General features: G+C 60.9%; 4 protein-coding genes across 4 annotated transcripts; 1 reads left to right on the forward strand and 3 right to left on the reverse strand.

Moving 5' to 3' along the window:
- Positions 1-246: 246 nt before the first annotated feature.
- ABB37_05371 (hypothetical protein) lies at positions 247-483 on the forward strand (the record flags this gene model as incomplete). The annotated part of the gene is made up of 1 exon (XM_015803352.1): positions 247-483. The coding sequence occupies one exon, from the start codon at positions 247-249 to the stop codon at positions 481-483; it is 237 nt and encodes a 78-aa protein (XP_015657994.1).
- A 1,356-nt stretch (positions 484-1,839) lies between these two features.
- ABB37_05372 (MGT2 magnesium transporter (MGT2)) lies at positions 1,840-3,593 on the reverse strand (the record flags this gene model as incomplete). Its single annotated transcript, XM_015803353.1, has 1 exon — positions 1,840-3,593. Exon 1 carries the CDS (start codon positions 3,076-3,078, stop codon positions 1,840-1,842), a length of 1,239 nt encoding a protein of 412 aa, XP_015657995.1. The 5' UTR covers positions 3,079-3,593.
- A 607-nt stretch (positions 3,594-4,200) lies between these two features.
- Positions 4,201-5,631, reverse strand: ABB37_05373 (DNAj-like protein; the record flags this gene model as incomplete). Its single annotated transcript, XM_015803354.1, has 1 exon — positions 4,201-5,631. The coding sequence occupies exon 1, from the start codon at positions 5,389-5,391 to the stop codon at positions 4,201-4,203; it is 1,191 nt and encodes a 396-aa protein (XP_015657996.1). The 5' UTR covers positions 5,392-5,631.
- A 353-nt stretch (positions 5,632-5,984) lies between these two features.
- On the reverse strand, positions 5,985-25,733 carry ABB37_05374 (hypothetical protein; the record flags this gene model as incomplete). Its single annotated transcript, XM_015803355.1, has 1 exon — positions 5,985-25,733. The coding sequence occupies one exon, from the start codon at positions 25,731-25,733 to the stop codon at positions 5,985-5,987; it is 19,749 nt and encodes a 6,582-aa protein (XP_015657997.1).
- Positions 25,734-27,005: the final 1,272 nt, after the last annotated feature.

Genomic DNA, 27,005 nt, shown 5'->3' on the forward strand with positions numbered 1-27,005 from the left:
ACCTGCGCCGTTAGTCGCATCGCGGAGTACACAGAGAAGCAACCTCCATACAAGCAAAAATGAAGTGCTTCATGTGTGTGTGGTGTTTTGCCGTTGCCGCGTCTTCCCGTTTTTCTTCCTCCTTCTTTTAAAACCGATAAGTGAATCTTAATTAACACTTTTCGCCACATATCTGTGTTTTATTGTTTTTTGGTGCCTTAGTGAGAGAGGGGAGGGAATAGGCGAACTCCCCCCATCGCGCTCGGCATGCAGGTGCAGAACGGTGATGTGTGGCTCTCTCTCTCCCTCTCTCTCGTCGAGGTTTTTTTGGTTTTTGATTTGCTTTCTCAGATTGTCGTGGAAGAGTTTCTCGCTGTTGTTGTTGTTGTTTTACTTTCATATCGTCTTGATGCAACGATAAATTGCTTACTTCGCGTAACAACTGCACGTGTGCTTATTTGCGCTTTCAATTTGGTGTGTGTGTGTGTGTGTGTGTGTGTGTGATTCTTCTGTTTCTTTTTATTATTTACTATTATTATTATTATTATTATTTGTTTGCGGTGGTGGTGGTTGGTGTTCCGATTAAGCGATAATCCACCGTAATATTAATCTCCCTTTCCTCAGGTACGACGGGTAACCCCTTAGGCGTGCTCGTTCAGGGGAGAAGGAATTGCACCCCATCACATACAGGGAAGGGAGAACAAGAAAGAAGGGGGATGAACAGACGGGTTTTTTTCTCTTCGGCTGTGGTTTTTCGGGTTGTTGTTGTTTCTTTCCGCTCGTGACGAAGTGCCCGTCGCGATGGTGGGATTTCTTCGTGGCTTCTTATTTTCCTTCACTTTTCTTTCTTCTTGAAGTTTCCTCCGTTTCATTACCAAAAAAAAACTGGCGTGTATGGTGCTATCTTTCGATTTTTGTTGTTGTTATTGACTGTGGTTTGTTACGGACATGTACGATTTGCACGCCGACGGTTACGGTGGGGGTGGCTTGCGTGCTTTCCCGCTCTCCGGCGCACCTTTGAAACGGCTCTTCTTTCATTAACCTTTGTTTATTAACGCCACCCTAAACCGCTCCAGCAGCAAACAAACAAAAAGAAAGGAAAAGGCAACGCAGTACTCTGCCTAGCTTGGCGGCTTCAACAAGTGCGCTGGCGGTTGTCCGACAGGTGTGTGTGTGGGGGGGTGTGCGCTTACCTCCCTTTCCAAATGCTCGCACCGCTGTTGTTTTCTTCGCGACGTCCTCGCTCATTCGTTTCTCCGCATGGCGTTTGCGAGGCAGAAAGCGCGCACGCTGCCCACACACAGGCCCTCCCGCCGCAACGCTTTGGCAACCATCCCGTCTTTCTCCCCGCCGCGTCCTTTACCCCCCCCCCCCCCGCCGCCGCGCCGCCCACTGGCGGGCGGCCTTCGTCGCTGCGCGGAGGGGGGCCCTGGCCCCGGCCCAGCGCCGCGGCTGGACCGGCGCGCCCACCCCGCGCACGAAGACCAGCGCGCCCCAAAAAAAACAAAGAGAAAAACAGAAGAGAAGAGGAGGAATGGATGCGGAAGCGGGAAGAGGAAAGACGGCCCCCGCACGGGGCGAACGCGAACCAAGCCGCGCGACGTCATCGCCGTTCGCTGAGGCGCTCTGCAACAACGGCGGAGCACTCGCGTTGACGGCCCAACAAATCTCGCTCGTTGCTTCATGTTATTCCTTTTTGTGTTTTTCCCAGGTCGGTGCTCCACGAAGCCCACACTACTTTTCCCTTACGAAAAGAAGAAAGAAAGAAAAACAAACACTGATTTCAGGCTACTTCTTATAGTAAACAAACACAAAAAAATCTTTTACTTTTCTTTTTCTTGAACCTGGTTTTCACTGAATTTAGTTGTCTGCAGGGACAATCGCCTTGGCGGCGTTGCCGCGCAGCAGCTCCCGGATCGTTGGAATGCTGCAGACGAGGACCCAGCCCACCATGACGCCCAAGATGCCCCAGAAGGCCTTCAGGTTGTCGTGGGTGTCGGCCTGCCATGGGACCTCACAGTTCATGCCGAAGATGGACGCCAGCAAGTTCAGCGGCAGGCAAATCGTGGCCACCTGTCCGAGAATCTGCATCTTGAAATCCATATTGGCCGAACTCTGCGACATGCGCATCGACACGCCGGTCACGAAGTTCAAGTTCGCCTGGTTCAGAATATCGCGCGCATCGTCGAGGCGGTCTGCCACCTGCGTGTTCTTGTCCAGCGCCTCCTTGTAAATCGGCATGACCTGGTGCATGTCGCAGGACACGAAGCTGCCGCGCATCGACGGCGTCACGAGCTCGCGGAGCAGCTTCTCCTTCAGGTACAGCACACCGCGGAAGGACGAAATGCGGCGGCGCAGCAGCGCCACGCGTCGCAGCAAGTCCGGCTGATCGCGCTCGCCCGGCGCAATGAGCAGTACCATCTCGTCAATGCAGTCCACCTCACTCAACAGCGCCGTCGGGTCCGGCAACATCATCTCGCTGGTGTAGGCAACAAGCGTGGCGAGTACGATGCTGGGGTTGAGCAACTCGTAGCCGGCGGAGGGGTCGGCCGGGCTCACGCGCATCTCCAGCGCCCGCACCACCTCCTCCAGTCCACGGAACGGCTTGTCGTGCAGCGTGACAATGAAGCTGTCCGTCACGAGCACCGAGCACCACACAAAGCCACGCGCCGCGTCGAAAGTCTCGCCGCGGAAGATGTCCTCGTCCTCGGTCGTGTCAGCGTCGATGTCGGCGTCGTGGTGCAGCGGGTTGATGGCGCAGGTCAGCACGCCGAACGCGTAGTGCATCAGCGTCGGCTGCAACTCCACCACGTCGCTCTCCGTAGGCCGCGCCACCGCGTCCAGCACGGCCGCCGGGAGCGGGGCGCGCCAGGGCAGGGAGCCGATCAGCGCCCGCCGGTCTGCGACACTTTCGCCCTCGATGTCCACCCACAGCGTCGTCTCCGGGTTCACCTCGACGTTCTTCATCATCACGTCGCGCCGTATAAACCACGACGAGCCGCTGTTGCGGTTGAAGGTGAGGAAGCGGTTGCGCGCCGCGAGCAGGGCCCCCGAGGTGGGGGTCAGCTCTGCCGTGACACCGTCGAGTTGGGACCGCATGGTGCTTTTCTTTACCCCTGGGTTAGGTGTGACTGGTAAAAGCGAAGGAAGGGGAGGGGGAGGCGAAAGTTTGCTCGGGAACAGACGAAGGTAAAAGGCGGAGAAGGGAGAGAAAGAGAAACAACGCGTAAGGACTACGTACAGCACTTAATAAAGGGAAAAAAAAGTGTTATTTTTTGTTATTCAGTTATGTGTAGGCGAAAGACTGCGAAGAGCACGATACAGCCGGTTTTCTTAGATGTTATCGGGCGTGTCTTTCATTTAAAAAAAGGGGAAAAAAGAAACGAAAAGAAAGCGAGTTATATAAAAGAGTGATATTCGGATGGGCACCAGAGAAGCTGATCCGTGCAACGCTAGCGAAGGAGAATCATCCCAATAAAGTGCACACTGGTTACCTAAACACGTACAGAATAAACGGAAGAAAGGTAATGAGAGAGGAAACGGGAAAAAAAAAACAATACAGAGAAGAGAGTACTACGGAAAGCGAAGGCGATGGAAACTGGACGGAAGCATGCTTGTGTGGTTTGTGACCGTAGAATCGCAGGGGAGAGGAGGTTTGGAAGACGGAGGGGGAATAAGGACAGAAAAGAGAGGGTGTGTGTGGAGGGAGTAACAACAAGAGCAAACAGAATCCGCAGTACTTGCTTCTGGCGCCACAACGGAGAACAACAGCACGTTTTGCAGAAAGAAGAGAGGGTGGAGGCGCATGGACGACTCAAGCCTTGCCGCTTCGGCGTTGGAAGCACTGGAACAAGCTTCAAGATCCACCAGTTAACGTGGTAACGCATAGATGTGTTCTTTCGGGCATACCGCACCGTGCGTTGGTCACAGGGGTTTCGATCGCCGTCGTCTCATTCCAATCGACAGGGTAAAACCAGTTTCACGGGGAAGAAAAGAACAAGATAGAGAAATCGCAAGCCCAGCATTACTTTCTTAATTAACGAGATAATACGTGAAGAGGGCGATCGCAGCACCGCCTTCGTCTCCAAAGAAAAGAAAAGACCCATTCAACACCACAAAACAACAACCTAAAACAAGCAGTGCTACAACCATTAACCACATGAAACACACCGCCATTCCCGCCAGAATGTTTCTGCTTTTTTTCAAATGTGAGTCGCCCCCTCACTTGAAGTGCTTGTCGAACATCTCCCGCTGCTCCGCTGAAAGGGTCCGCGGCAACTCGACGTTGTACGTCACGTAGAGGTCGCCGTGCTCCGACGGCACATGATGGCGCGGCATGCCTTCCCCCACAATGCGGGCCTGCTGGGCGTATTGCGTGACACCGGTTCGTCGCAACGCTACCTCGTGACCATCCAAGTGCGTGAAAGACCTCTCAAACCCTAACAGCGCCTCCTTCAACGTAATCGTCACGTTCATGTAGAGATCGTTGCCGTCGCGCGTGAACACGGCGTGCGGTGCCGTCACGACCGTCAGCATGACATCCCCCGGCACCTGCCCGGGCGTTTGATCCGCCTCGAGCTCGTACCTCAGCACGTGGCCCTCCGGTAGGCCCTCCTCAATGTCCACGCTAAGGGCGGTCTCACCCGACACGACGGCCTTGCCACGACACACCGGGCACATGTGCGCTACGTGGGTGCCCTTGCCGTTGCAGTGGCTGCAGACCTGCTCGATCTGCTGCACAAAGCCCGGTGCAATTTGTATGCGCTGCACGAGACGCCCGCTGCCTTTGCAATGCGGGCACCTCACCACATCCTCCTTACTGCGGGCGCCGTTGCCGTGGCAGGCGCGGCATATCTTGCGCTTGGTGAACTGGAAGGTATGTGTCGCTCCCTTGTACACGTCCTCCAAGGGCACGACCATGAGCAACTCCTTGTCTTGTCCTTTGTCCGACGCCGCCTGGCCGCCGCCACCGAAGAGGGCGAAGAAGGGATTCATATGCTGCTGCTGCTGTGGCTGCTCGAGCTTCTTTAACCCCTCTACACCGAGGATGTCGTAAACACGACGCTTGCGACGGTCGCCGAGGACCTCGTAGGCGCGCTGGATGCGCTGGTACACCTGGCGAAACGACTCCTCGTCCCCCGCAGCGACGACGTCGGGGTGGTACTTGCGAGAGAGCCTGCGAAACGCACTCTTGATTTGGCTCTCCGTGGCATCCTCGCCCGCCTGGCTGAGGCCGAGAACGCCATAGAAGTCATCCTCGGGTAAGCCTAAGATCGTCTTCATCGTGTTTGCGTCGTTGTCGCTCGTAGCGCTGGCGTGGCGCAGCGGCGTTATTTGAACGCACAGACCTACCACCCATGCAAAGATCAGCAGCGCCACCACCGCACGCGGGAAACGGTAACGCCGCGCCATGCCGTTACCATATATAAATACACTTCGGCGATTCGGTGACAATTTGGATTTTGTTGCTTGCACACGAGTCAACGGTACTGTTCGACTATGAAGGAGGAAGCCTTTTATTAAAGAGTGTAAGGTGTGAGAGCGCTGCGGTGTAGACGAGTTTCCTCCCACGCAGGCACGCAGCAACGAAGAGCAAAATAATTATGTAAAACAAAAATGGAGCTGCCAAGGCCAGCCGCGCCTGTCGGATCCTGATCCATCCAATCATTAACAGAAAGAAAGAAGATATGGTAATAGCAAAACCAGGGGAATAAGGAGAGAAGTGAATGTCGAAACGGCATGGAAGGTCGCCACAGCCGTTTGCGGGGGCGCGTGTCTCGAAAGACAAAAAGGAAGGCGCGACACGGGCTTTTCTTCTGACGTGGCCAAATGCACCAGCAACAATCAGCGCTCTTGACGTCGATTTGTAGATGTGCTTGTCCTCAAGCAAACAAAAGAAAAGCAAACAAATATATGCACGACCTGGACGGTGTACATGAAGCCAAACCAGAGAGAAATAGCTATCCCTCGCCGCACCAACGCCTGCTCTTCGCCTCGTCCGGCGGCTACAGCGCCGGTCGCTCGCACATCGACGTCAGCAGCACGGCGGTCACGTTGTTTGCTGGGCATGAGAGCCACCGCTCCACGTACTGCCTGAACGCACCCCATGCGTCGTTTTCTGCTTTCCTCTCGCCCTCTGCTGTCGTATTGGCGGCGCTCGCACCACTCGGAGGACGCACTGCCCGAGCCGCCACCGACGTCTCCGTCATGCCCCCTGCGACGCAAAGCACCAGCGACGTGAGCCCCACGTCTGCCCCAGCAACCGGCACCCTGTTGTCCGCAGGTCCCCACCACAAACCCATCGCTTCTGTTTCCGACGGTTCCGACGGTGCAGCAGACGTCACGACCTCTGCCGCGGAGAGCGCTAACAGATGGGGTAGGAACCGACCCGTGAGAGGGGATGGCACGTCAGTGGGCATCTGCACTCGCCGCCACTCAGACCGCACCTGCCCGCCATCTCCCACCAGCGGTGTCCAAATCCACAGCAGCTCTGCCGGCGGCACCAGCGCGCACGCGTTCTTTGTCGCTGACGCACTTCCCCGCCCGGTGATGCTAGCGCCGCCAAAGACGAAGTAGCTGGATGGCTGTGTGCCGCCAGTACCGGGGACCACAGCACAACTGTGGCCGTAGCGTGCCACGGGCCACCGCTGCCCCTCGGAGGACGCGGGCTCGCTTGTCCACGTCCCCTGCACCGTGTCGTAGGCGTGAACGACTGCGGTGGCAGAAGCCGCACACAGCGAGCCCTCCAGATCCGGCATTAACCCGCCAAAGAGGACCACATGGCGGAGCCCGCACGCAGCCGCGACGTGGCACGCAATGCGCGGTGGTGGCTGCGACGGCCCTCGCGCAGAAGCAGCCTCTACATCCGTACTGCCCGCCTCCGTGGTTTCTGCGATGACGTCGACAGATGGCGCCGGTGTACCGTCCGTCATGCGCTGCACGCAGCTCACCGTCTCACACCACTGCAGCACCGCCGTCGTCGTCGATGCCAAGGTGGCGGCTGCGTGGCGCACTTCGCTGCGTCGGCGCTCCACCAACCCAGAGCCCACCGGCATCTCGGTCGTGAGCACACGCGCGTACAAGTCCTCCGTGGCTGGCAGCGCCACTGCACTGCTGGCGGCACTCCACCCGCCGAGAAGCCACACGCGGTTTTCGCCGAGCGTCGTGGCGGTGTGGAACAGGCGACGACACGCAGACCCCGGCGCCGACGTCGATGGCGCGTCCACTTCGCACTTCCATCGCGGAACTCCTGCGGCCCCGCGGGCTTCCCCGCTGCTCCTCTCTTTCGTGGTGCACTGCTGACAGAGGTAATGGGAAGCGTACAGCTGATAAAATGGCGTTGTCGTGGTCGGTCCGCCTACGGCAGCTTCTGTCTCTGCGAGGGCAGGTGGGCCGGACACGTGCGATCGCCTGCGATGCGACGACAGCTTCGGTAAACCTGCCGTACGAACAGAAGGGGGATGAAAGGGTACGGGCGACCTTGCCTCGCCACGCTGCGGCGCCTGTGCCCTCAACGCAGCTCCTCTCGACGGAACCAGCGCGAGGCGCAGCCCCCCGCTGACCCACAAACAGGCGTCACCGTTGGCGGAGGTGTATGAGACGGCTGCCCCGCCAATCAGGCCTGCCAGAGACGATGCTGAGCACGCATCTGCGCTGCGACACAACTCTAAGCGAAGTCGCCCCCGTTCCTGTAAGAGCAGACGTCCCGCTGGAAGATTCATCGCAGAACGCAAGCCCTGCTGGTGTGCATTGCAGCAACCGTCACTGCTGTCTCTGCTGCTGCTAAACTGATTGCTCCGTGCGGTGTCCGTCAACGATGGGAGAAGGTGCCACTTCGGCGTGCGCACTTCGCCTGAGAGAGCATCAACCAGCAACGTCCTGCGGTACAAGACGCTCTCGCTGCCGCTGTTGTTGGCGAGGGCACGTGTCGACTTGCCATCACCGCTCTCCACCACAATCAACGGCATTGACCACAGTGACTGCCCGCTCCCCGACATGCCGCACTCCCCCGTCCTCGTGTGTCCGTTCTCCATCTGCTCAATCACGTCCATGACGGCGAAGCTGTCCAATCGGTACTCCGCCGGAGGCACACGCAGCAGGCGGCATGAATGCGCGACAGCGGCAGTCGAGAGCGGCTGTGGTGACAGCAAAAAGGAGGAAGACGAATAGGAGGCCACCGCAGCTAACAGGCGAGCCTCTGTGCGCTGGAGAGCGGTCAAGCTGCGCAGCCGTCGCTCGTTGCTGGCCCGCTGCTCCGCTTGCAGGGCAGCGACCATGCTCCAGCTAGGAGCAGTGAAGGCGAGTAGGTCGAAGACGACGTGCGCCGTCAACGGCGTAAGTGGGGCCGTCGCGGAAGCATCGCTGCCGTTTCCATCACCGCTTGCAGGAGGCACTTGCGCAGTGCGGTGCGTGTCGTTGTCCGTAAAAGGCGCCGTGACGGGAATGCGCACCGACACTGGCGCGGTGAGGCGCCAGCCCTCGTCAAGGCGCTCCTCCGCCCCGTCCCAGCGCAGCGCGCCCGCCTCGGTGCGTCCGACGTAGACGTGGCTGCGCCCGACGACCTCGTCGTCGTCGTCGTGGCCCGCACGGTCCCCGTACGCGCTCAGTTCCTGCGCAGTCGTACTCGCATTTGCTGCGCCGTTGTCGTCGGGACGAAAGCACAGCTCCGTCTCGATGGAAACAAGCACCGCTGTGTTCACCGCGGCTGCGAATCGCCCTCCACCAGCCGCTGCCTTCGCGTGAGCACCGCTCTCGGCAGGTGAGGGCTGCCAGCAGAAGCAGCTCGTCGTGGGAAGTGCCGGAATAACGGTGGGGACGATAGAGGCTGCCGGCAAAGGCGATTGTGCGACGGCAGAGACAGCGGCGTCGCCAGCGCCAGACAACTCTTCGCTTGTCTTGGGCTTCCCGCCCCCTGCGGGCTCGCTACGCGCGGGTGCTGCAACAGCAGGCGTAGTCGCCGCCGCGGGAGGCAGGGATGGAGATGGTGTAGGAGTACCCTCCGAGTCGACGACTGCTGGAACTCGAATAGTAACGGGGATGGGGACAGGAACGGGCACAGGGATCGGCACCGGTGCGGATCGCAGCAGCAGCAGCGGCGACGGCGCCACCATCGCTTGTGTGGACGGCGGCACCACTGAAGCAGGGGGAGCTTCGCTTTCCGGTTTGAGTCGAGGCAGTGAGGGCAGAGGCGCCAGACGCGTTGTCCACCGGGCCACCACGTGCGTGTCGATGACGGTATCCGCGTCAGCCGCATCCACCGTTCTCAGCATGACGCGCATCCTCAGCATCACACGACTGAGCCACTTCACTGCCGCTGCCGCGAGCTGATCTTCACTGTTGTTGTTGGTCGTGACCCCGGTTGACGCGTGACCACCTGTGAAACTTGCCAGCTTTGGACACACCAGCTGCACGTGGTCCAGCTGCGCACAGTACACCGCATCGGCAAGCGCCGCCGGCACCGCCACAGCTGGTGGTACCGCAAAGGCTATGGCAGGTGCTGCTGCAGATGAAGAGGGTGGTAGTGGTGGCGTCGCGCCGTGCAACGCCGCCGCTGTCGGACTTTGAGGTCCGTCATACGAAAAAGAATAGAAGAAGCGCACGCGAGGGCCACTGCTGCCGTGCCCGCTGGTGCGACCGCCCCAATGGTCCGCACTTCGCTGCGTGTCGCGCATACCTTCCGGGTACGTTGGGTCCGCTAAAGCCACCCACTGCGTGGGGAACGAGGCGGCGGCGCCGAGCAGGGCATCTCGCTCCTCCTGTGTGCAGGCCCCACTGCACCACCGCGCGAGGACCCGAACGAGAAACAACGCGCTTTCTTGAAACAACAACGAAAGCTGCACGGCACCCAGCTCGTAGATCGCTTGCGTGGTGGCGGTAACGGTGGCAGAGGAAGGGCCGGTGATGGAAGCAGCGGCTGTCGGAGAGAGCAGCCGCCACAGCGTCAGCCCAGGCGGCGTTGATGCTTCAACAGCAGGGCCTCGCACGCCGTCTTCAGATGCCTTCTTATCCTCATTCGCACGATCAGCGGCTACGCGGCCGTGTCGCATCATGTCATGCAACGCGATGCACCACGCAGCGGGGGTGAATACCGCACGATACGTCGTCGCCGTCCGAGAAGGAAACTGACGGAACGGCTCCGCTTCTCCGGTCGGCACGCACAGCCGCTCCGAAAGTGATTTTGCTGTGGCTGCGTCACCGGTACCGTCCACATCCGTGATGGGCCGCATGCTGTCACTGCTGTTTGGCGGCACCACGCGAGCGGCGGTGGTGCGTGCTACACCAAGCACGCAGTCTTCGAGCGCGCTGCTGCGGGTCGCCTTCGCCTTCTCTCTCGCTTCGTCTTTCGTTCCCTTTGATGCCCGCCGCGTAGAGAAGTTCAGCTGTGCCAAGAGTGTGGTCAGCCTCGACCCTCGCTCACCCCCGTCCACGCCACCGGCTGACCACATCGGCAGTGCCAACCCGTCCACCTCCACGCCCACAATACGGAATCGCCAGTAGCGTAGGTGCGTGTGCTGATCGCGCAGCTCCTCCTGTGCCCGCAGGGCGGCAAAGAAGTCCACCCACGCGGCGCAACTCTCCAGCTGTTGCAGCGTGTCGTCCTCCTCGTCATCGTCGTTGTTGTCAATATCAGAGGTGGCTGTGTTTGCTTTTCCTCCTCTTCCCTCCTTGCCGCTTTCACCATGACGACAAATATCGGTTTGCGGCAACAGACTTGGCACCGCCGCCAGCACCGACTGAATGCCCAGAACATCCAACCCCCACAGCACCTCGGCCTCCGCCACAGCAGCGATGTCCTCACCGTGCGTTGTTGCGTAGCTGGGAACGTGTCCGTTTGTGATTGCTGTCGCAGTCGACGCGGTCTCAGCGCGGTACATGCGGAGGTGCGTCATCCACCGCAGCCCGCCAACACAGTCTCCAAAGGAGGTGGGCAGGTCCGGTTTGATGCTCTCCGTCGCGTGGAGGACGGAGCCAGCGGAGAAGGGGTCAGACACGTAGCGGACGCAGTTGTCGCCGTCGCGCACGCAGACTTCTACGCAAAGCTGCGCCTCCGCAACGCTGGATGCGTCGTTGTCGCCGCCATTCGTGATGTCCGCCATAGACGAACAGGGATGTAAAACGTCTCCCCTGACCGTCGCTCCGGTGGGGATGTCGAGACGCAGCAAGCTTAGGATTGGCCATTGAATGGCGCCGGATGCTGGCGAGAAACCTGCCTGTGCGCGCCGTGTTACCGCAAAGGACCCTGTAGCATCTGCGCGGGCCCACGTTGCTGTGATGTGCATGGCAGAAGCCTGCGAGGGCTTCGTGTCAGCTGCCTCAACCTGAGAAGGGGAACTTTGTGTCTGCAGCACACGCGTTGCTTGGCCGGCGTCAAGCACGACACATTCGCCGTCGCCCCGCTGCTCTTTTCCTTGAGTTTTGTTCGTGTGAAATTTGGCGCTGCCGCCCTTCGCAACGCGCTTTATTCTGCACGTGAGGTCGTTTGCCGTCTTCAGTCCTGCCGTCGAGAGCGCGGCGTCGCCGCAGCGGAAGAACACCGCCCTCATCACCACACCGCCCCTCTGCTCCACTGCTTGTTTGCTGCGCTTTCCCTCCACTTCCGCTGCTGCATGGTCCACCTTAGATCCTACTGCTTTTACAGAGTACGTCGAGTCCGCAACGTTCACATCCGCCTGCGTACGGAGAAGAGGTACGTGCGAACGAGCGAGCGACGCGACGGAGGAGGCACCTTCGCTCTGTAAGCGGCTCTCACGGGTTGCCCTCTCTATCGTCGTCGCGGACGTGGCATTCACCGCCGCCATCGCCTTTGCCAGGCGATGCGACTCGTATTGCGCAACGGCGTTGCTGCTATACAGTCCCAGTAGAACCGTGTAGAGAGGGCCGTGACGGCCGCCCGCTGCCCTGCTCGCAAAGTTGAGCCGCATACAGGCATCCTCACCCGACTGTCGCATCTGGCGTCGCGTTGCACGCAGTTGCAGCTCGTCTTCCACGGTCCACTTGAGCACCGCAAGGCTGGTTGTCGTGTACGCGCCGTCCTCCGTCGGCGGAACTTCGGAAAAGGCGGTGGAAGCCACCGGTGTAGCTTCGAGCAGCTCCACACGGCGAAGGGTGGCGCCCATCGATCCCACGCGAGGCAGCCGTGTGGTGGCACCAGACCAGAAAACCGTTGCGTGCTTTCCGACACCTTCACGAGGCAGAGGCGAGGCGGAGGGAGGGGTGCGCGATGACATCCGCAGCGGTGCTGTCTTCTCGTGAGATGATGGTCGCAGAGAGAGGGGCATGTCCACTTCGTGCTCCACCTCCGGGCGAGCAGAGGTCTCAAAGACGTACACCCAGCGAAGCACCCAACGGCGATGTCCGGCCCCCACAGAGGACCTGCCGCCGGTGGCCTCCACAAGGAGGCAGGTCGCGTACGTGTCGCCGCGCGCCGGTGTCACGGACCACGTAGCCGTCACGGCCAGCGTGCCCGGTGCATTGGCGGCGGTGTTGATTATCTTCATGCGCTGCTGAACCAGCTCGCCGCTCTTCGTATTAACTGTCGTTGTGCTGCCGGTCCGTGCTGCCGCACTGACGGCGCCGAGGATCAACGGTACGGAGAGGTGCCGTGTGTAGGAGGCCGCACGTGACAACGATTCCTCGGCGCGCAGCAGCGGCAGGCGGACCTGAGCTACAGCTAAAACGGCTTCGCTGTTATCACCGTCTTCATTACTGGTGCTGTCGTCGGTATCTCCGAGGGAAACCAACCGAAGCTCAAACGATGTCGGGGTTGCCGTGCGGTTGCCGCTCGTCGGGTAGTCGATTACCTGTGAAAGCGTCAGCAACGGACCTGAGGCAGATGCGGAGGTCACGTCCTTGCCAGATGAACCACCAGCACCCCACGAGCCCTCGCGTGACTCTCCCCCACGTTCACTCCTCACGAGTGACCGCGCAGAGGGAAGATAAAACGGCGGCGCGGTCCAGGAGAAAGAACTGCTACTTGTGGCGCCCTCCCCAGCACACGAGAGACGCACCCTGGCGTGAGGGCCACCTTGTTTGCTCAACTGGCGCCGCATGTGTCGCACCTCTTTCACGTGATGTCGCAGTGCGCGGGGAATGCTGCCTCGCAGCTCGTACTCGTCCTTCGCCCGCTGCCGCAACGCGTGATAGGTTTCCTCGACCCTGCGCGTGAGTGCCACATCACCGACGACGAAGCCGCTGCAGCTGCGGACTTGAAGGCAAACGTTCGTACACAAGAAGGTGCCACGCGGGTCGAGCAGGAAGGTGTCGGCAGCGAGGTAATCCACTTCCAGCCAGAGCCGGCCCCTCCACCGCCCCTCCGTCAGGCTCTCCAAGTCGAGCAGCACCTCGTGCGTGCTCGGCTGAGCGTCAGTCGAACTGCTCCGCTGCAGCTGCTGTTGTACCCACGATGCAGCGTCCAGCACAAACATCGCCTTTGCAACGAGTTCGCTTCTCCCAGCATTCAGCGCCGATCCGCCTGGCCGTTTTGTCTCCTCCATCGAATTGGCAAGCTCCGCCGTGCTCCACACCTCCTCGCCGCGAGCGGCGCGCAGGTCCGCCTCGGCGACGCGGACGTACAGCACGAGCTGCGTCGTGGCACTCACGCAAACATCGGCGGTCCAGCTGTAGCGCTGCTGTTGCTGCTGCCGCTGCCGCTGCAGCAACGTCCACGTCCGGCTGTCGCGTCTGCTCACGGATGCAGCAGAGGCCGGCGGTGGTCCGGCGGAAGGTGCATCGGCGCCTCCTGCATCCGCGGAAAGGACGGGAGTGAGCAGAACGGTGGACGAGAGGAAAACGCTCGGTGCGGCCGTCCTCGCCAAAGGCGCCAACGGTGCGCTCTCCTTCCTTCTACGCGTGCTGCTGCCACTGCTGTTGCCGTTGCCAGGAGTCGGTGTGCGCTCCACCGCGTCCTCTTCTCGCCCTTCTCCTTCACCGCCCACCATCACCGCGACGGTAGCCGGGGCAAGCGCCTGTCGGTGACGCTGTGCCGCGCCGCACGCAAGGCTCACATCGACACCCAGCATTTCAATGTGCTTCACCGTCAGTCGGGCCAGGACGGAATACCTGCGTCCACGGCCGCTGCTCTTTGCCCCGGATGAAGGGTGCAACAGAGTCTTGTCGCTGTTGGCTTCCTGCATGAGGAGAGCAGAATCTGACATCGACAAAAGAGCTTCGTCATCACTCTCCGATCCCTCAAGCACAGCTGACCCTGCTGGTGTGGCCCTGGCCGAGAGCGAAGAGGTTCGCGGCAGCGGCACGCTCTCCGACAGCTGCGCTCGCCAAGATAGAAAAAGCGGGTCGGCTTGTGGGACGGCCGTTGGACCGCTTCCGCTGTTTCTTCTGCCGTTCATCTCGTCCTTTGCCGGGGGAGGGAGAAGAGATGTAATGTTGTGCTGGGTGATGTGCGGGAACGACAGCGGGGTACCGCCGGCCCCAAGGCACACCTCCGCCGCACCTTCATCTTCCTCTTCACGCTTCGCCTCCTCTGTGCGAGCATCTGCGATGATTTCTTCCGGTTGGGCGACAATTGGGGCAGGTGGACGCAGCGCGAAGAGACGAAAAGACACACGGAAGCGCGCGGCCAGCCCCGGCAGCCCCAGCGCCATCTGAATGTGCTGCGGTGAGGGCAGCGGCAGGCAGAGGGGTGCGCAGGTGCATGTCAAAGTCTGCTCCACTGCACCATTCGTCGTGCTCTGCAACTGCGTTGCCGCGTCACTCGTGAACAGGCCATCGACGGTGTCCATGAACAGCGCGATAGTTCCGGTGTGTGGAGTGGTCCTGTCGTGTGCTTCCTTTGAAGACGAATCCGCCGTGCCTGGCTCGTGTTCGTGCCCGAAGAGGGGAGACGCTGGGGACGGCGGCGCGGTGCAGAGCCACGTCGTAGGCCAGCCCGCAGGCCACTCCATCCGCGCCTCCAAACGGAAGGGGTACTCCACACCGCCGCTGCGGTGGTTGTTGTCTTGTCTCATCAGCTCCCGCCACGCTCGCACACGCGCGCCGCTGCACTGCAGCTGTATGCGGGAAAGGAGGAGATACACACAGGGGTGATGTGTCGGTCCTGCCCTGCACAGCACATTGAACAGCTCCGACGCTTGCAACGGCGCACGAGACGGCACCGCGGCAGTGTGCCAGCTCGCCGCCCACTCGCGAACGTTGCCTTCCGTCTCGCTACCGCTGCTGGCTCTCATTACCCAACTGCCGTCTGCGCCACCAGTTGCAACGCTCATCACACCACCACTCCTCAAGGACGGATGCTGCGCTGATGCTCGTGTGGCAGGACTGTTAAACACCGCGTAAGAACAGGGAGCGCCAGCACCGCCGCAGTACGTCTCCACTAACCAATGCAGCCGTTGTTCCTCCGATGAAGGAGCACGATGTTCGCCTTCCGGCATCGTCATCGGCGGCGGCTCCACCAGGCGCCACCGCACGAGTATCTCACCAGCAACGCAGTCGCCTTCCGCCGGTTCTGGCGCACCATCGCCACCAGCTGTAGCAGCAGCAGCAGCAGCAGCAGCAACACTGACACGGCGTGATGTCAGGGTGCTGTGTCCCATGAAGAGAGGCACCCACTGAGCACCGCTGTTGAGCGCGTACCCATCGTCTTCTTTGCTGATGCGTACGTGGAACCTGCTGCTCGCTGTCGCGATGCTTTTGCTTCCTAGCGCAGGAACCCGCGTTTGTACCCGCACTGGACGCACGTCCGGGCCGGCGCTTCGCCAGGGGAATACCACAACCGGCGGAGAGGGTGTCCGCTGATCTCTGCGTGTGGAACTGTCGGAACACGTCCTAGCTCTGTTCACCGACACAATCATTTGATACTCTCCGAAACCGAGAAGCACCTCCGCGAAACCCGCGTCAGCAGGAAACTGGGAGGAAGGAGGAGGGTTCAACGGAGTTTGAAGTGGCGGAGGTGGTTGTCTTGCCGGTGCGGAGGGCGCCACGGCGAAGTCGCTGTCGCCGTACGAAACAGAAACGCCGTTTCCCTCCCCCACCGCGGCAGCTGGTGGTAGCAGCGTAGCAGAGCGGGTTCCTTCTGGATGAGAGCGATTGGACGCCGCAGTGCTATGCACGAAGTCTGCAGTCTCCCTCGTCTGCTCCTCCGCTTGCGCCGCATACAGCCGTGTTTTACTACTAGCTGCGTACCGGCAGCGCAGAGGGCCTGCCTGGACAAGCAAGAGTCGCGACATCCTGGCGCGGACGGCGAGCGCCGCGTCATCTGCACTTCCCCTCCGCAGCTGATTCTCCTCCGGCTGCTCTGGTAGCTTGGTCGCAGCAAAGTTGTGTCCATAACTTACAGCCGCAAAGCCGACATGTTCGACAACCACCTCACCGCCTCCTCCGTCCACCGCCGGCGTGCGCGACGTCGCATCGTTACCAGCGGCGCCTTGGTTAGAGCGAGTCGCAGAGCCACGCCCGCTGCTACGGTGTGCGTCGCCGTCCTCACCGTTCTTCTCCTTCGCCTCAGGCTCCGCATCGCCTACACCACCCAGTGAAGACGGTGCTGCATAGGTTCGAAACAGAGGCAGCCACAGCACGCCGGCGTTGGCAGTAAACGCCTCCAATCGAGGCAGCCGCACAGCGCCCCAGACACGTTCTTCCACTTCCGTCTCTTCACGCTTCTCAACGCTGTTCGTCTCCGCAGACAACAGCCACAAAGCTACAGTCGGGACATCGTCTTTGAGCCATTCAAAGCGGCGCGGCGACCACCGCAACTCTACTGCTGGTGAAGCGACGCCGATGCCGTCCGCACCCGTTGCGCTTCCCTGCATCGCCCGTGCAGATCGCTCTTCATGCGTGCGGATCGAGGCCGCAGGAGACGGTGTCCTTCTGAAGCTCGGTGACCGACTGCTCTGCGTGCTGCTGCGCATGTCCGACCACGCACCAGCCCTATCACCACCGATGCCCACGTCATCGCTGCCTGACCAAATGTACGGCACACGAGGCGTTGCTGCGTTCGGCACAGCTTCCGGCGCAAGCCAACACGCTTCCTTTGTTGATGCTCGAACGGCAAGCCGACTGGCGGCCGCACCGCTGCGCTCCAGCTCCTCAACAACAACGTACATTTTACCCACGGCAGCCGCTGCCGCTGCCTCGTCGGCGCAGCGGAACAAGATCAGGTTGTGCACCCGCGCGTGCAGGGAGGCGGCGACGCCAACGTCCGGCCACTGCCACCGCGGTGCGTCCTTCGCAGACCCAGCACGAGCGGCATACCCAGCCGGATCTGGCGCTGCTATCGGTGGTGGCAGTGGAGCTAAAGCTTGCGTGGCTGCCATTGTGCGGGTTTGCTCCTCTCCCTCCTCCTCCTCCTGTGCTTTCCTCCATGCAGCACAGGCAAGGCGCGGAACGGATGATAGTTGCCACCGCAGTACGCCGCTCTCGACGTGCTGTGGCGCGTCCACACCCTGCACCGCAGACAGACGCACATCAGCCTCATGCGGAGTAAAGAAGCGCTGCAAAACAGACGCAGACGCTGCTGTGTTCTGGTCGAGCCCGTCGGTGGCCTCTCCGGTGCAACTCCGCGAGTCGCCGTCACTGTCGCTGTCGCTGTTGTCGTCGCTGGGGTTGTACGCGTCCACCGCCGTAAAAGGGAAGCGCCAGCCACCGCGGCCCAGCAAGCGAGGTGGACAAGAAGTAGCGCTCATGGGCATCGCAAATGGCGTGGTGTTGGGACACCACCACAACTGGAACTCCACACACCGGCTGGCCGGGAGGCAAAAGGCCGTCTCCAGCGGCGATGGCGCAGGCGCTGCCGGGTCTTGAAGGGCATCCAACGAGAACGATGCGGCGGACACGGCGCAGAAAGCCCCGTTCTCGTCCACGTTTGCGGTGCCCGTACGCGACCGTCCCGTGCGAGTGCATCGTCGGGACGCCTCGCTGTTGCTGTAGTGGTGGTCGACGTCGCTGCGGTCACCACCTCTCCGTAGCTGCCACAGCGGCACCAGCAGAAATCGGTCTACCACGCGCTGCTCACCGGTGGAAGCGAGGTACAGCACACTCAGTCGCACGTGGCCGCCGCGCATCGCCAGGGTGTGCTGCAGCCACGGCCACTGCAGACGGAGGCGATGCACCCACAGCCACGGCGCCACCTCTGGGCTCATCCACGTCAGCTTCGGCGAAGACCGCCGTGCGTGGATTCCGTGATACCACGCGGAAGGAAAGCACACCGCGCCTGGCCTCGAGGTGAAGAGACGACGCGTGTGGCGACCGCTTCCACCTGACTTGAGCGAGCGAGCAGACTTCCTCAACGATGCTGCTGCTGCAGTCGTCCTTTGCGGTGGGCAGCGACGCGTGACGGAAGAGTAGTAGGCCGTTTCCCGCACTGCGTCGTTGCCGGCGAAAACAGTGTGAGGTGGTGGGGGACGCGACGAGGCCCGTCGCCACCGCACCAGCACATAGCCGTTGCTCACCGCTGGGAAAAACGCCTGTTGCTGTCGGCCGCTGTCCTTCCCACTACCACCAATGACACCGCCGCTTCGCCAACTGACGGATGCCGAAGTCGGCGGGGTCCACAGCAGCGGCAGCCACGCGCTTCCTTCGCCGGGTACAGGTCCATCGAACACGCTGGCGAGGACGCGCCGCAGCATCCACGGCGACATCGTCGCAGTGCCAAGCAGCAACGAGCGATTCGCAGCCGAGGTCCTCGCAGGTGCGGCGTCCGCGCCACCTTTAACCTCCGCACGTTGATGTGTGCCGGTCCCAGCACGGTCAAACACGCGCAGGCACAGGTTACTCAGCGCGGCCAGGCCGCAACGAAAAGTGTGCTGCCACCGAGGGTGGTTTGTGTGCTCCACCGCAGCGGTGATGGAGAGGACAACGTGCGCGGCTCGCTCCCCGTCATGTCTTCCTCGCGCACTGACGGACGCGCTCCATGGCCCTTCAGAAGCGCGCGAGAGCGAACTTGCGTCAACGGCGGAGTGGAGCGGTGGAGTGGTGATGCCGCGGGCGGAGCTGTCATCTACCCGGATCTGTCTGTTGCCGTGCAGGGAAGCCACAGCAGCAGCAGCGTTATTGTGCCTCTCACTGAAGAGGTGTTCTTGCCGCACTGTCTCTCGGGGAAGAGGGACCACCTCACAGTACACGTGCGTGCACCGCTGCGCCGCCGCCACGGCCTCGTCGAAACTGGCTACGTCCTCCCGCAGCAACGGTGCAGGGGGCAACGGGGCACCAAACCGCACCCGCAGCGGCCGCAGTCCCGCCGCCTCCACCACACAGATGTCCACCACATTGTCCATCCACCCCTTTTCGCCACATACATCAGCACTATTACTTGGAAATGCGTCTGCCTCTGACGCGGCGGCGGCGGCGTCCAATGAGGTGAGACTGTGCGAGGCACCGTTCCACAGCCGCTGCGCCGCGGCCTCGCTGAGAGAACTGCAAAAGACGACCTCCACGTCACAGTGCAGCCAGCCGGAGAGGACCATACCACCCGCCGTAACGGAATGCCTGTCAGTCCGGATCCCTTCACCGGCGCCAGCATTACCATAATCAGTAGCAGCGAGCACAGGAGAAGTCGAGGAACGACTCTTTATCCTTGTCTCCTGCGACGCCGTAGCCGTCACAGCCGCCCCGGCAGGAGCATACATCGGCAGCCACAGGTCCGTCACTCCACCACCACCAGCGCTACCACTACCCGGTGGATGCTGCGACTGTTGTGCGTCTTCGAACGGGTTGAACTCTGCAAAGCCGAAGACGTGCGCTGGCGTCCCTGCACTTCGCACCGTCAGCAGCAGCGACGACGCCTCGCCCCGCGTGAGCAGCGCGTGAAAGTCGAGGTCGTACCGCATTACAGGCGTGCGACTCGCGAGGGTCGCACGAGCCGCTGCGGTGGTGTGGCCAACAAACCCGTTCAGACCGCCCGTGACGGAGAGCACCGTTGGCACGCAGTAGGTGCGGGTCAGTCCGAGATCACCGCCGTCAAATGCGGAGCAGCAGAGCACGGACGGCTGCGGCAGCAACACCGCAGCGGAGCAGCGCATTAGCACCGAGCACACAGAGGGCCGTTGTGGCTTTGGTGTTGGGAATGGAGCGCTCACTGTGTGGGCGTCGAGGAGCCCGCTTCTCCAGTGTTGTTGATGCGGTGCGAGAGTTTTGTTTGCCTCCATGTCCGCCTCTTGGCACTGTAGCGCTGCAGCGGGGGTGCAGATGGTGTCCCACAACACGGTCAGCGGAGGAGGGGACGGCGGTCGTGGGTGATCTTTGTGAGTGGCATTGTCGCTTGTCGCCGGACCGTAACCGTCCCATAACGCCAGCCCGCCTCTTCTGCGCTCGTACTGTGCGATGGCAGCTCCCAATGAAGCCCACACAGACACACTGCTGCCGCGCCTCTGCGTTTCGGGAAGTGACTCACTTGGAAGGAGAGGTGGCGGCTCAACTGCCCAGCGTACACAACACGGCACAACCCCTGTCTCCTGTGCCGCACCCTGCCCGCACAGCACAGAGGCAGGCATTGTCATGTGAACGGCGTACGACGGTCCATCCAATGGGAGTTCACGAAGCTCCGCCATAGGCAATGGCGGGGAGACGGCCAAAAAACTCCAGTACTCCTCCAAGCGCAGCGGCGGCTGTCGCGGCCCTTCGTCTCCGTCGTGCGCTGCCTCGACGACGGCAGCGGCGACAGCGGCGTGCACCTCTGTGCCCTCCTCTTCCTCCGCAGGAGTGAGGGTGGCACCCTCCCCACTCTGCCCGGATTGCGGTCCGTTGGTGGGCCGCCTGGTGGGCGGGTCCGGCGACGTCAGAGACGACGCGGTGTCCGCGTCAGAGTTCGTCTTCCACTCAACGCTCACGCTCGTGTCGCTTTCGACCAGCGGCGCCGGTGCTTCCTCAGCGTCTCGTGTCGATGCCGGAGGAGATGCACGTGTTGGTTGAGCATCTGTCTCCTCTTCCACCGGTACCCAACGCTCCTTGCGTTCCTCCAGTTGCACATACAGAGCGGCCGTGTGAAAGGCGCTGGCGACTTCCTTGACAGAATTTTCGGACAGCGATGTAGCGGTGGTGCTCTTGCGTCCACTTTCTGTGATGGTTGCATTGGACACATCGTCGCCGTGTTGCCCCACATTCCCTCCATCCCCACAATGAATCTCCTTCTCCTGTTGATAGACGAGAAGATCGGACCAGCTATCGCGGCCAAAGCCTGCAGCACCTTCTGCGATGGCGTTGTTGTCGAAGAGGCCGTGGCTGCGCTGCAGGGCGGCCGCGTTTGCCGGCAGTTGAAAAATGGACCCTGCCGCCACGAGACGCTGACGATCGTTCGAGTAGACAGCGAGTCGCACCTCCGCCCACGCCGGATCCTCCGCTGCCGCACCGTTGGCGGCTGCAACGCCGTTGATAGGCACCGCTCCTCTGTGGGCGTCTCCTTGCCAGCTGTCTCCGTGCCACACATCCCCAGACGTCTGTGCGGTCGGCACGTGATCCTGCGATACGTTCGGCACAGCAGCAGCAGTACCAGAAGCGCCTACCTTTGCATGACGAGGCCACAACACGGTACGAGACAGCTGCTGCAGCCCGTGAAGCTCCACAAAGAGACACTGTCGTGGGGGGTGCACCGCCATGTCAGACAGCGCTTGCTGAAGAGCCGCCTGCGCCGCAGCTGCAGCGGCCGTCGCCTCGCTGCGTAAACGGTCCGTCCACCTCTCGTCCTTTTCTCTTCGCTCTTCGTCGTCGTCGGCGTCTGTGTGCGGGATCGGCGGCTCGGCATCCCACGCAGAAAAGCGCGGCGCCTCCTCCGCGTAGACGTAAAACGCCTTCAACGGCTCGAGCGGTGGCAACGACGGCGATGCGCCCGCTACAATCGAACGGTCGGGTCCGCCACCGTCGTCTTCGTCGTCGTTGTGGACGGTATGAGCGACGGCGGCCTTGTTCTCCTCTTCCTCCTTTACATCCAGCTGCTCTGCCTCTGCCGCATTTGCGGCCATACCCGGCGGCATCGTAGGGCTGCCCTCCGCGACCGGAGCGGCTTCATAGGGGCTCTCACTACTCGGGACAGCTGCACCCGTGAGCAAGTTATCAGCGTCGCCGAAGTCGCTCGAGGACGATGTCGTTGTGGAGGAAGGTGGTAGCTCTTCTGCGTCGGGGCCCGCCTCCTGTCTCTGACGTAGATCCTGTGGCTGCGGTTCGTCTTGATCACGTTCTGCTGAGGAGGACGAGTCTTCGACAACATCACTCGAGCCTCCGCACAAAACTTTTGCTTCTTTGTCGGGTGTGGTGAAGGAGGGAGGAGCCGCAGCGCGCTGCAAAGGTTGTGGTGGTGGTGGTGGCGGTGGGTGACCGGGGGGTGCTGCTAGCACCATGGCACCGTCTGCAAATTTGTCTTGCGCATCGCGCAGTTGCGATGTAATGGAGGCGGTTTCGTTTTCCTTGTTTTTCTCAGCAGCAGCACCAACATCCCTAGTAGTAATGTCCATGCTACCTTCTTGTGGTTCGACACCCTCCCCAACATTCGCCGGCGGTTCCTGGTTTACGGACTCCACCTGGTGCAGCACCTTGTCTGCTTTGCCTGACGCCTGCTCCTCTTCGTTCGCGTCGTTGCTGTAGTGGTCGCGTGCCGCCTCAGTCGCACTGCCACCCTCCGGCGAGCTGCCCACCATGTCTCTTTCCTCTTCCCCATCGCCCTCCACCGCCGCCGAGGCCGTCGGACTCACCATGTCCATCGTACTTCCGGTGTGCGCTGTGTGCCGCCCATTGCCTTTCTGTGTCGCCGTTGGTGCGGTGGAGGTGGTTGCGGTGGTCGTTGTTGTCGCAGCTAACGTATCTCCCTCATGCGCCGCCGTCTCCGCATGCGCGTTTTCAGAAGGTCGCGCATGTGGCAAAGATGAAGCGGTACCACGAACGACACGCTCCTCCGTGCGCCACTGCCGCTGCTCCGCCGCCGGCTTCTTACACAAACCTCGCAGAAAATTGAGCTTGCTCGCCTTACCTGCCTTTACCGCGGAGTCCGGTGCGACGTCTTCGTACGCGGTGAGCTCGACCAAACCGCCGTATCCCCCCGCTGAACCTGCACCCCCGTCACGATGTCGGCTGGTACTGCTGACACCGCGCCCAGCGCCGCGTAGGTCGTCGGCGAGGCCAACCCGCGTGATGCTCAGTTCTGCCTTGTGCGACGTGGAGGAGTAGCTGGTCGGGCCGTGTGCGTTGCGCGGCGTCGGCACCGGTGCGCGCGGCGAGCCCGTGTAGCTCGAAGACGATCCGTAGCTGGAGCTGCCCGAGTAGGAGTACGAGTAGTAGTATGAGGAATAGGAAGAAGACGAAGAAGACGCATCGTGGATGCTGCATCGACCAGCACGATCGCCGCCGCCGTCGTCGTGGAAGCTGCCGTCAACGGAGACAGTGCCGCGATTCGCAAACCGGGCCATGGTGAGCGGCGACTGGCCACTGATGAGAGAGTGCATCGGGACTTCACTCACCGACAGCCGTGGGCCGGTCGGACCGGCGCTCTCGAGTGTCCACGAGTTCGTCGCAGCGTTGAAGGATGCGTCGACCGAGCCGGCGGGGGAGAAGCGGGGCGGAGACAGTTCAGCCACCACCGCGTTCGTCATGGTCAGCCCAACAGTAAGGGGGAGACTTGGAGGGGTAGGTGATGTGCGCAGCGCCGCCGACGGCGATGGGGGAACCAAGTCTTCCGCGCTGAGCCGATGCGGTGTGGCCGGTGCGGAAGCGGTGACGTCGGTGCTATTGGCTGCCTTCACAGATGCCCGCGAGGCGGCGGGCAGATCTGTTGACAGTGGGGCCTCCTCCTCCTCGGTGGCGGAGAGCGGCACCAACGCAGCGGGGGGAGTCGATGATGATGATGATAAAGTCGGGAGCGCTGCTGCCGTTGAAGCCGATATGAATGCCGGTGGAGCGTCCGCATTCGCCGCGTGTGAAGCGGGTATCGCTTCCTGTGTGCTTGTGATCGCCGCAACGGTGGAAGCTGGGGTGCGGTGGAGCACAGGAAAGACGCTCGTCTCGCCCACCACCGTTTCTTCGGCCTCCGCCGGTGGAGCCGCAAGGGGAGCTGGCTGAGGCGGGGGTGCCGGAGTGCCGCCCTCCTCCTCGTCATTTCCGCTGTCGCTGCTAGAGAAGAGCGGCGTGGGCCAGCTGCCGTGGCGGTCCTGCTTCGGCGAGCGGGATGGCAGTGGTACGGACCCCAGGAAGGCGAACCCCTCCTCTTTACTGTCCCTTCTACCTTTCTTCTGCGAGTAGAGCGACGGGTCTTCTCCTCCCCCCATCTTACTCGGTGGCACCACCACTACCTCCGAGGGCGTCGGCGAGGGCAGGCTAGAGCGGGTAGACGCCACATCCAACGTGTGCGTCGTCACCGGGGCATCCACGGCGATCAGCGGCGGGGCCGCCGTGGCGAGTTGAAGGCGGCGGCGATGGGGAGACGAAGACGGCGGCACCGCAGCAGCACGTTTCCCTCCACCAACACCACCTTGTCTTCTATTTTGAGTACTGCCACTATCAAGTGTTTTCTCCACGCGGGCGGACAGAAGAGCCGTGGCGGGGGTTCGTGGGCCGGCGTGCAGCGGGCGGCGCTGTGAGCGACGGTGACGGCGTCGACGCGAGGTGCCAGTGGGTGGGGATGGCGCTTTACGCTTCGCTGCGTCGTCTCTCACGGGCAGCTGCGTGATGGCCGTGATCTCGGTGCTCCCCTGCTCGTCGCCGTCCACATCCACCTCTCCTTTGTCTCCGTCCTCCTCCTCCTCTGCGGAGCCCTCCTCGTAGTCTTCGTCTTCGCGATCGATGGGGGCGCGCCTCTTTTCAACGGTAGAGCCGCCAGCAGCTTCCTCCTCGTCGTGGCTGCGTCGCGTCTGCTTAGAGCCAGCCTCGCTCTCACCCACGGCGCCATCGTCGCTGTCGTTGTCGTTCTCTCTGGTGGAGTCGAGAGAAGCGGGGCGGCCACGCGGAGAGCCGTACGCGGCGGTGGAGGTAGGATCTGTACTGTGGTGGCCGCTGCTGCCGTTGCTGCTCCCACTGCTGCGCCCTTCGTGATTGAGGCTTTCGCTGCGGTGGTGGAGGTCGTCACCACGAGAGCTTTGTTCTGCGACGCTTCGTTGATGGGGGGACGCGGAAGCCTCATCGACTTGCGCAAGACTCGCAGAGAATTGAGGAGGGTTGGGATCGTGTACTGAGGGTAGGCGCTGCAAAGGAGGCAGCTCTGGCACTGCTGCCAGCGGCGGAACGGTCCGTTCAACGCCATCGTTGATCGCAGGAGGATTCGCCTCCACTGACTGTACCTCCTTCCCATCTTCATCGTCTGCTAACGGAACATCACCGTGGGACTCGCCTTCGGTGTCCCTTCGCTGCCCTTCATCACCTTTGTGGTCCGTAGGTGATGGAGCAGTAACGACATGCCCGTGGTCGGCAGCAGGGGGAGGTGGCGGCACCGTTGACGGCGCTGCTGGTACCGCTGGCATCGGGGCAGCGACAGGGTTGTGTGCCCCTGAGCTTAGCAAAGGCGACTGCAGAGATGTCTGACGCTGCGGAAAGGGCAAGGAAGACGGGCCGGGAGCGGCGGGGTGCAGAAAGGAAAAATGGGAGGGAGCCGCTGTCGCCACGCCGCCGTCGTGCGCGTCTTCCACGTCGTGCTCGACCCTCTCTGTAGCAACAGTTTGGTAAAAGGTCGATAGGCTGCTGCTGGCGATGGTCGTGGTCGTCGCGACGGAGGACTCTGCCACGCCCGAGGCGGTGGAGGCGCTCCTGTCGACGTCGACGTCCGCCTCACCTGACGAAGACGTGCGCTCTCCAGGATACGAGCGCATCAAAGGAGACTCGTCGTTTTCCATTGTCGCTTTATGCTCCGTTTCGCTTTAGTTGAGAGAGAGGAGAAAAGAAAAGGGTAGAACGCATATACATATATATATGGTACAAGAAGAGACCGCCTCTGCAGTTCGATCTAATGTAAAAGAAGGAGAGAAGAAATAAATTGCTGCGCAGAATCTAAAAAGGCTGCAGGACGGTAAATGCTGAAGGGAACGAGAACTTGAAAGAAGAAGAGGAGCTTTAATAGATATATCACATAAAGATGGATGGGAGTGCTCACTTTCCTCCCTGTTTCTTCCGTTGTACAGTTAAGAAAAGAGCCTCGAAGTGTTTGCCGAGCCTCCCGCTCTTTTTTGTTGTTTTTTCTGAGAGGGGGATCTTCGTGAAGTGGCTAATGGAATCTCGCGAAACGAATAATAATAATAGGACGAAACAATCTATCAATATGGCGTGGGCGTTTAAACGAGTGTGCTTCAGCGCGGTGCTGCCATCGACGTAAGCGGTAGCAGTTCTTTTTGCGTGCGTGCTTGTGTGCGTGTGCGCTTTCGAAGACGGTTCGTGGTCCAGAGAGGAAGAGGGAGAATAAAGAAGGTGGTCACCGCAGCGACGGTTGAAGAACATGGAAGTGCTTTTTTTTGTGTTGTTATTATTATTATTATTTGTTCCTTCGGAAGCCGCTGCACTCGCGCTTCGCTTCAGGAGAAGACAAACAAAAGAATAAGTCGTGGAGAGCAGAAGGAAGCGCCATCCCAACGGTACGAACCTCCCAGCCGCTGCGCTGCGCAGTTCGAGGAGCAAAAGAGAGAAGATTCGTTTGCGGCTTGCAAAGTTCCACTAGTAGCTTGTGACAGCTCGCATGCGTGTCCTTTGTTTTCCTTTGAGAAAGCACATCCTGAAGAGGTTGTGTCCTCCATCGTCTCAGCTATTGTTATCGTTGTTGATTGTGTGTATTGTTTGACGCTATTGAACTATTTTCCTTCTTTTCCTTCCATCTTCACGACTATCATTCCCTCTCCCACGCACTCCTCCTCAGCCTTTTCTTTTTCTCTCCTTTTGGAAGGTTTCTCGCATACGAGCAGAAACAGAAACGCTCAACCAAGCGCAAGGAGCACGAGGGACAGAGCAGCAGAGAGAGTGTGTGAGGAGGAGGAGGTGCGTGTAGAAGGCAGAAATTGACGAGCGCGATGAAAAGAAGCGCTTGCGCCGTGTCTTCTTTGTTCGACTTTTCCTCTTGTTTATTTCTCCCTTCGATACTTTATAGTGTCCAAGAAACCGAACATGAATAAGAACGTAAA

Source organism: Leptomonas pyrrhocoris (genome assembly GCF_001293395.1).
Source record: "Leptomonas pyrrhocoris isolate H10 chromosome Unknown, whole genome shotgun sequence".
Taxonomy (NCBI): Eukaryota; Euglenozoa; class Kinetoplastea; order Trypanosomatida; family Trypanosomatidae; genus Leptomonas; species Leptomonas pyrrhocoris.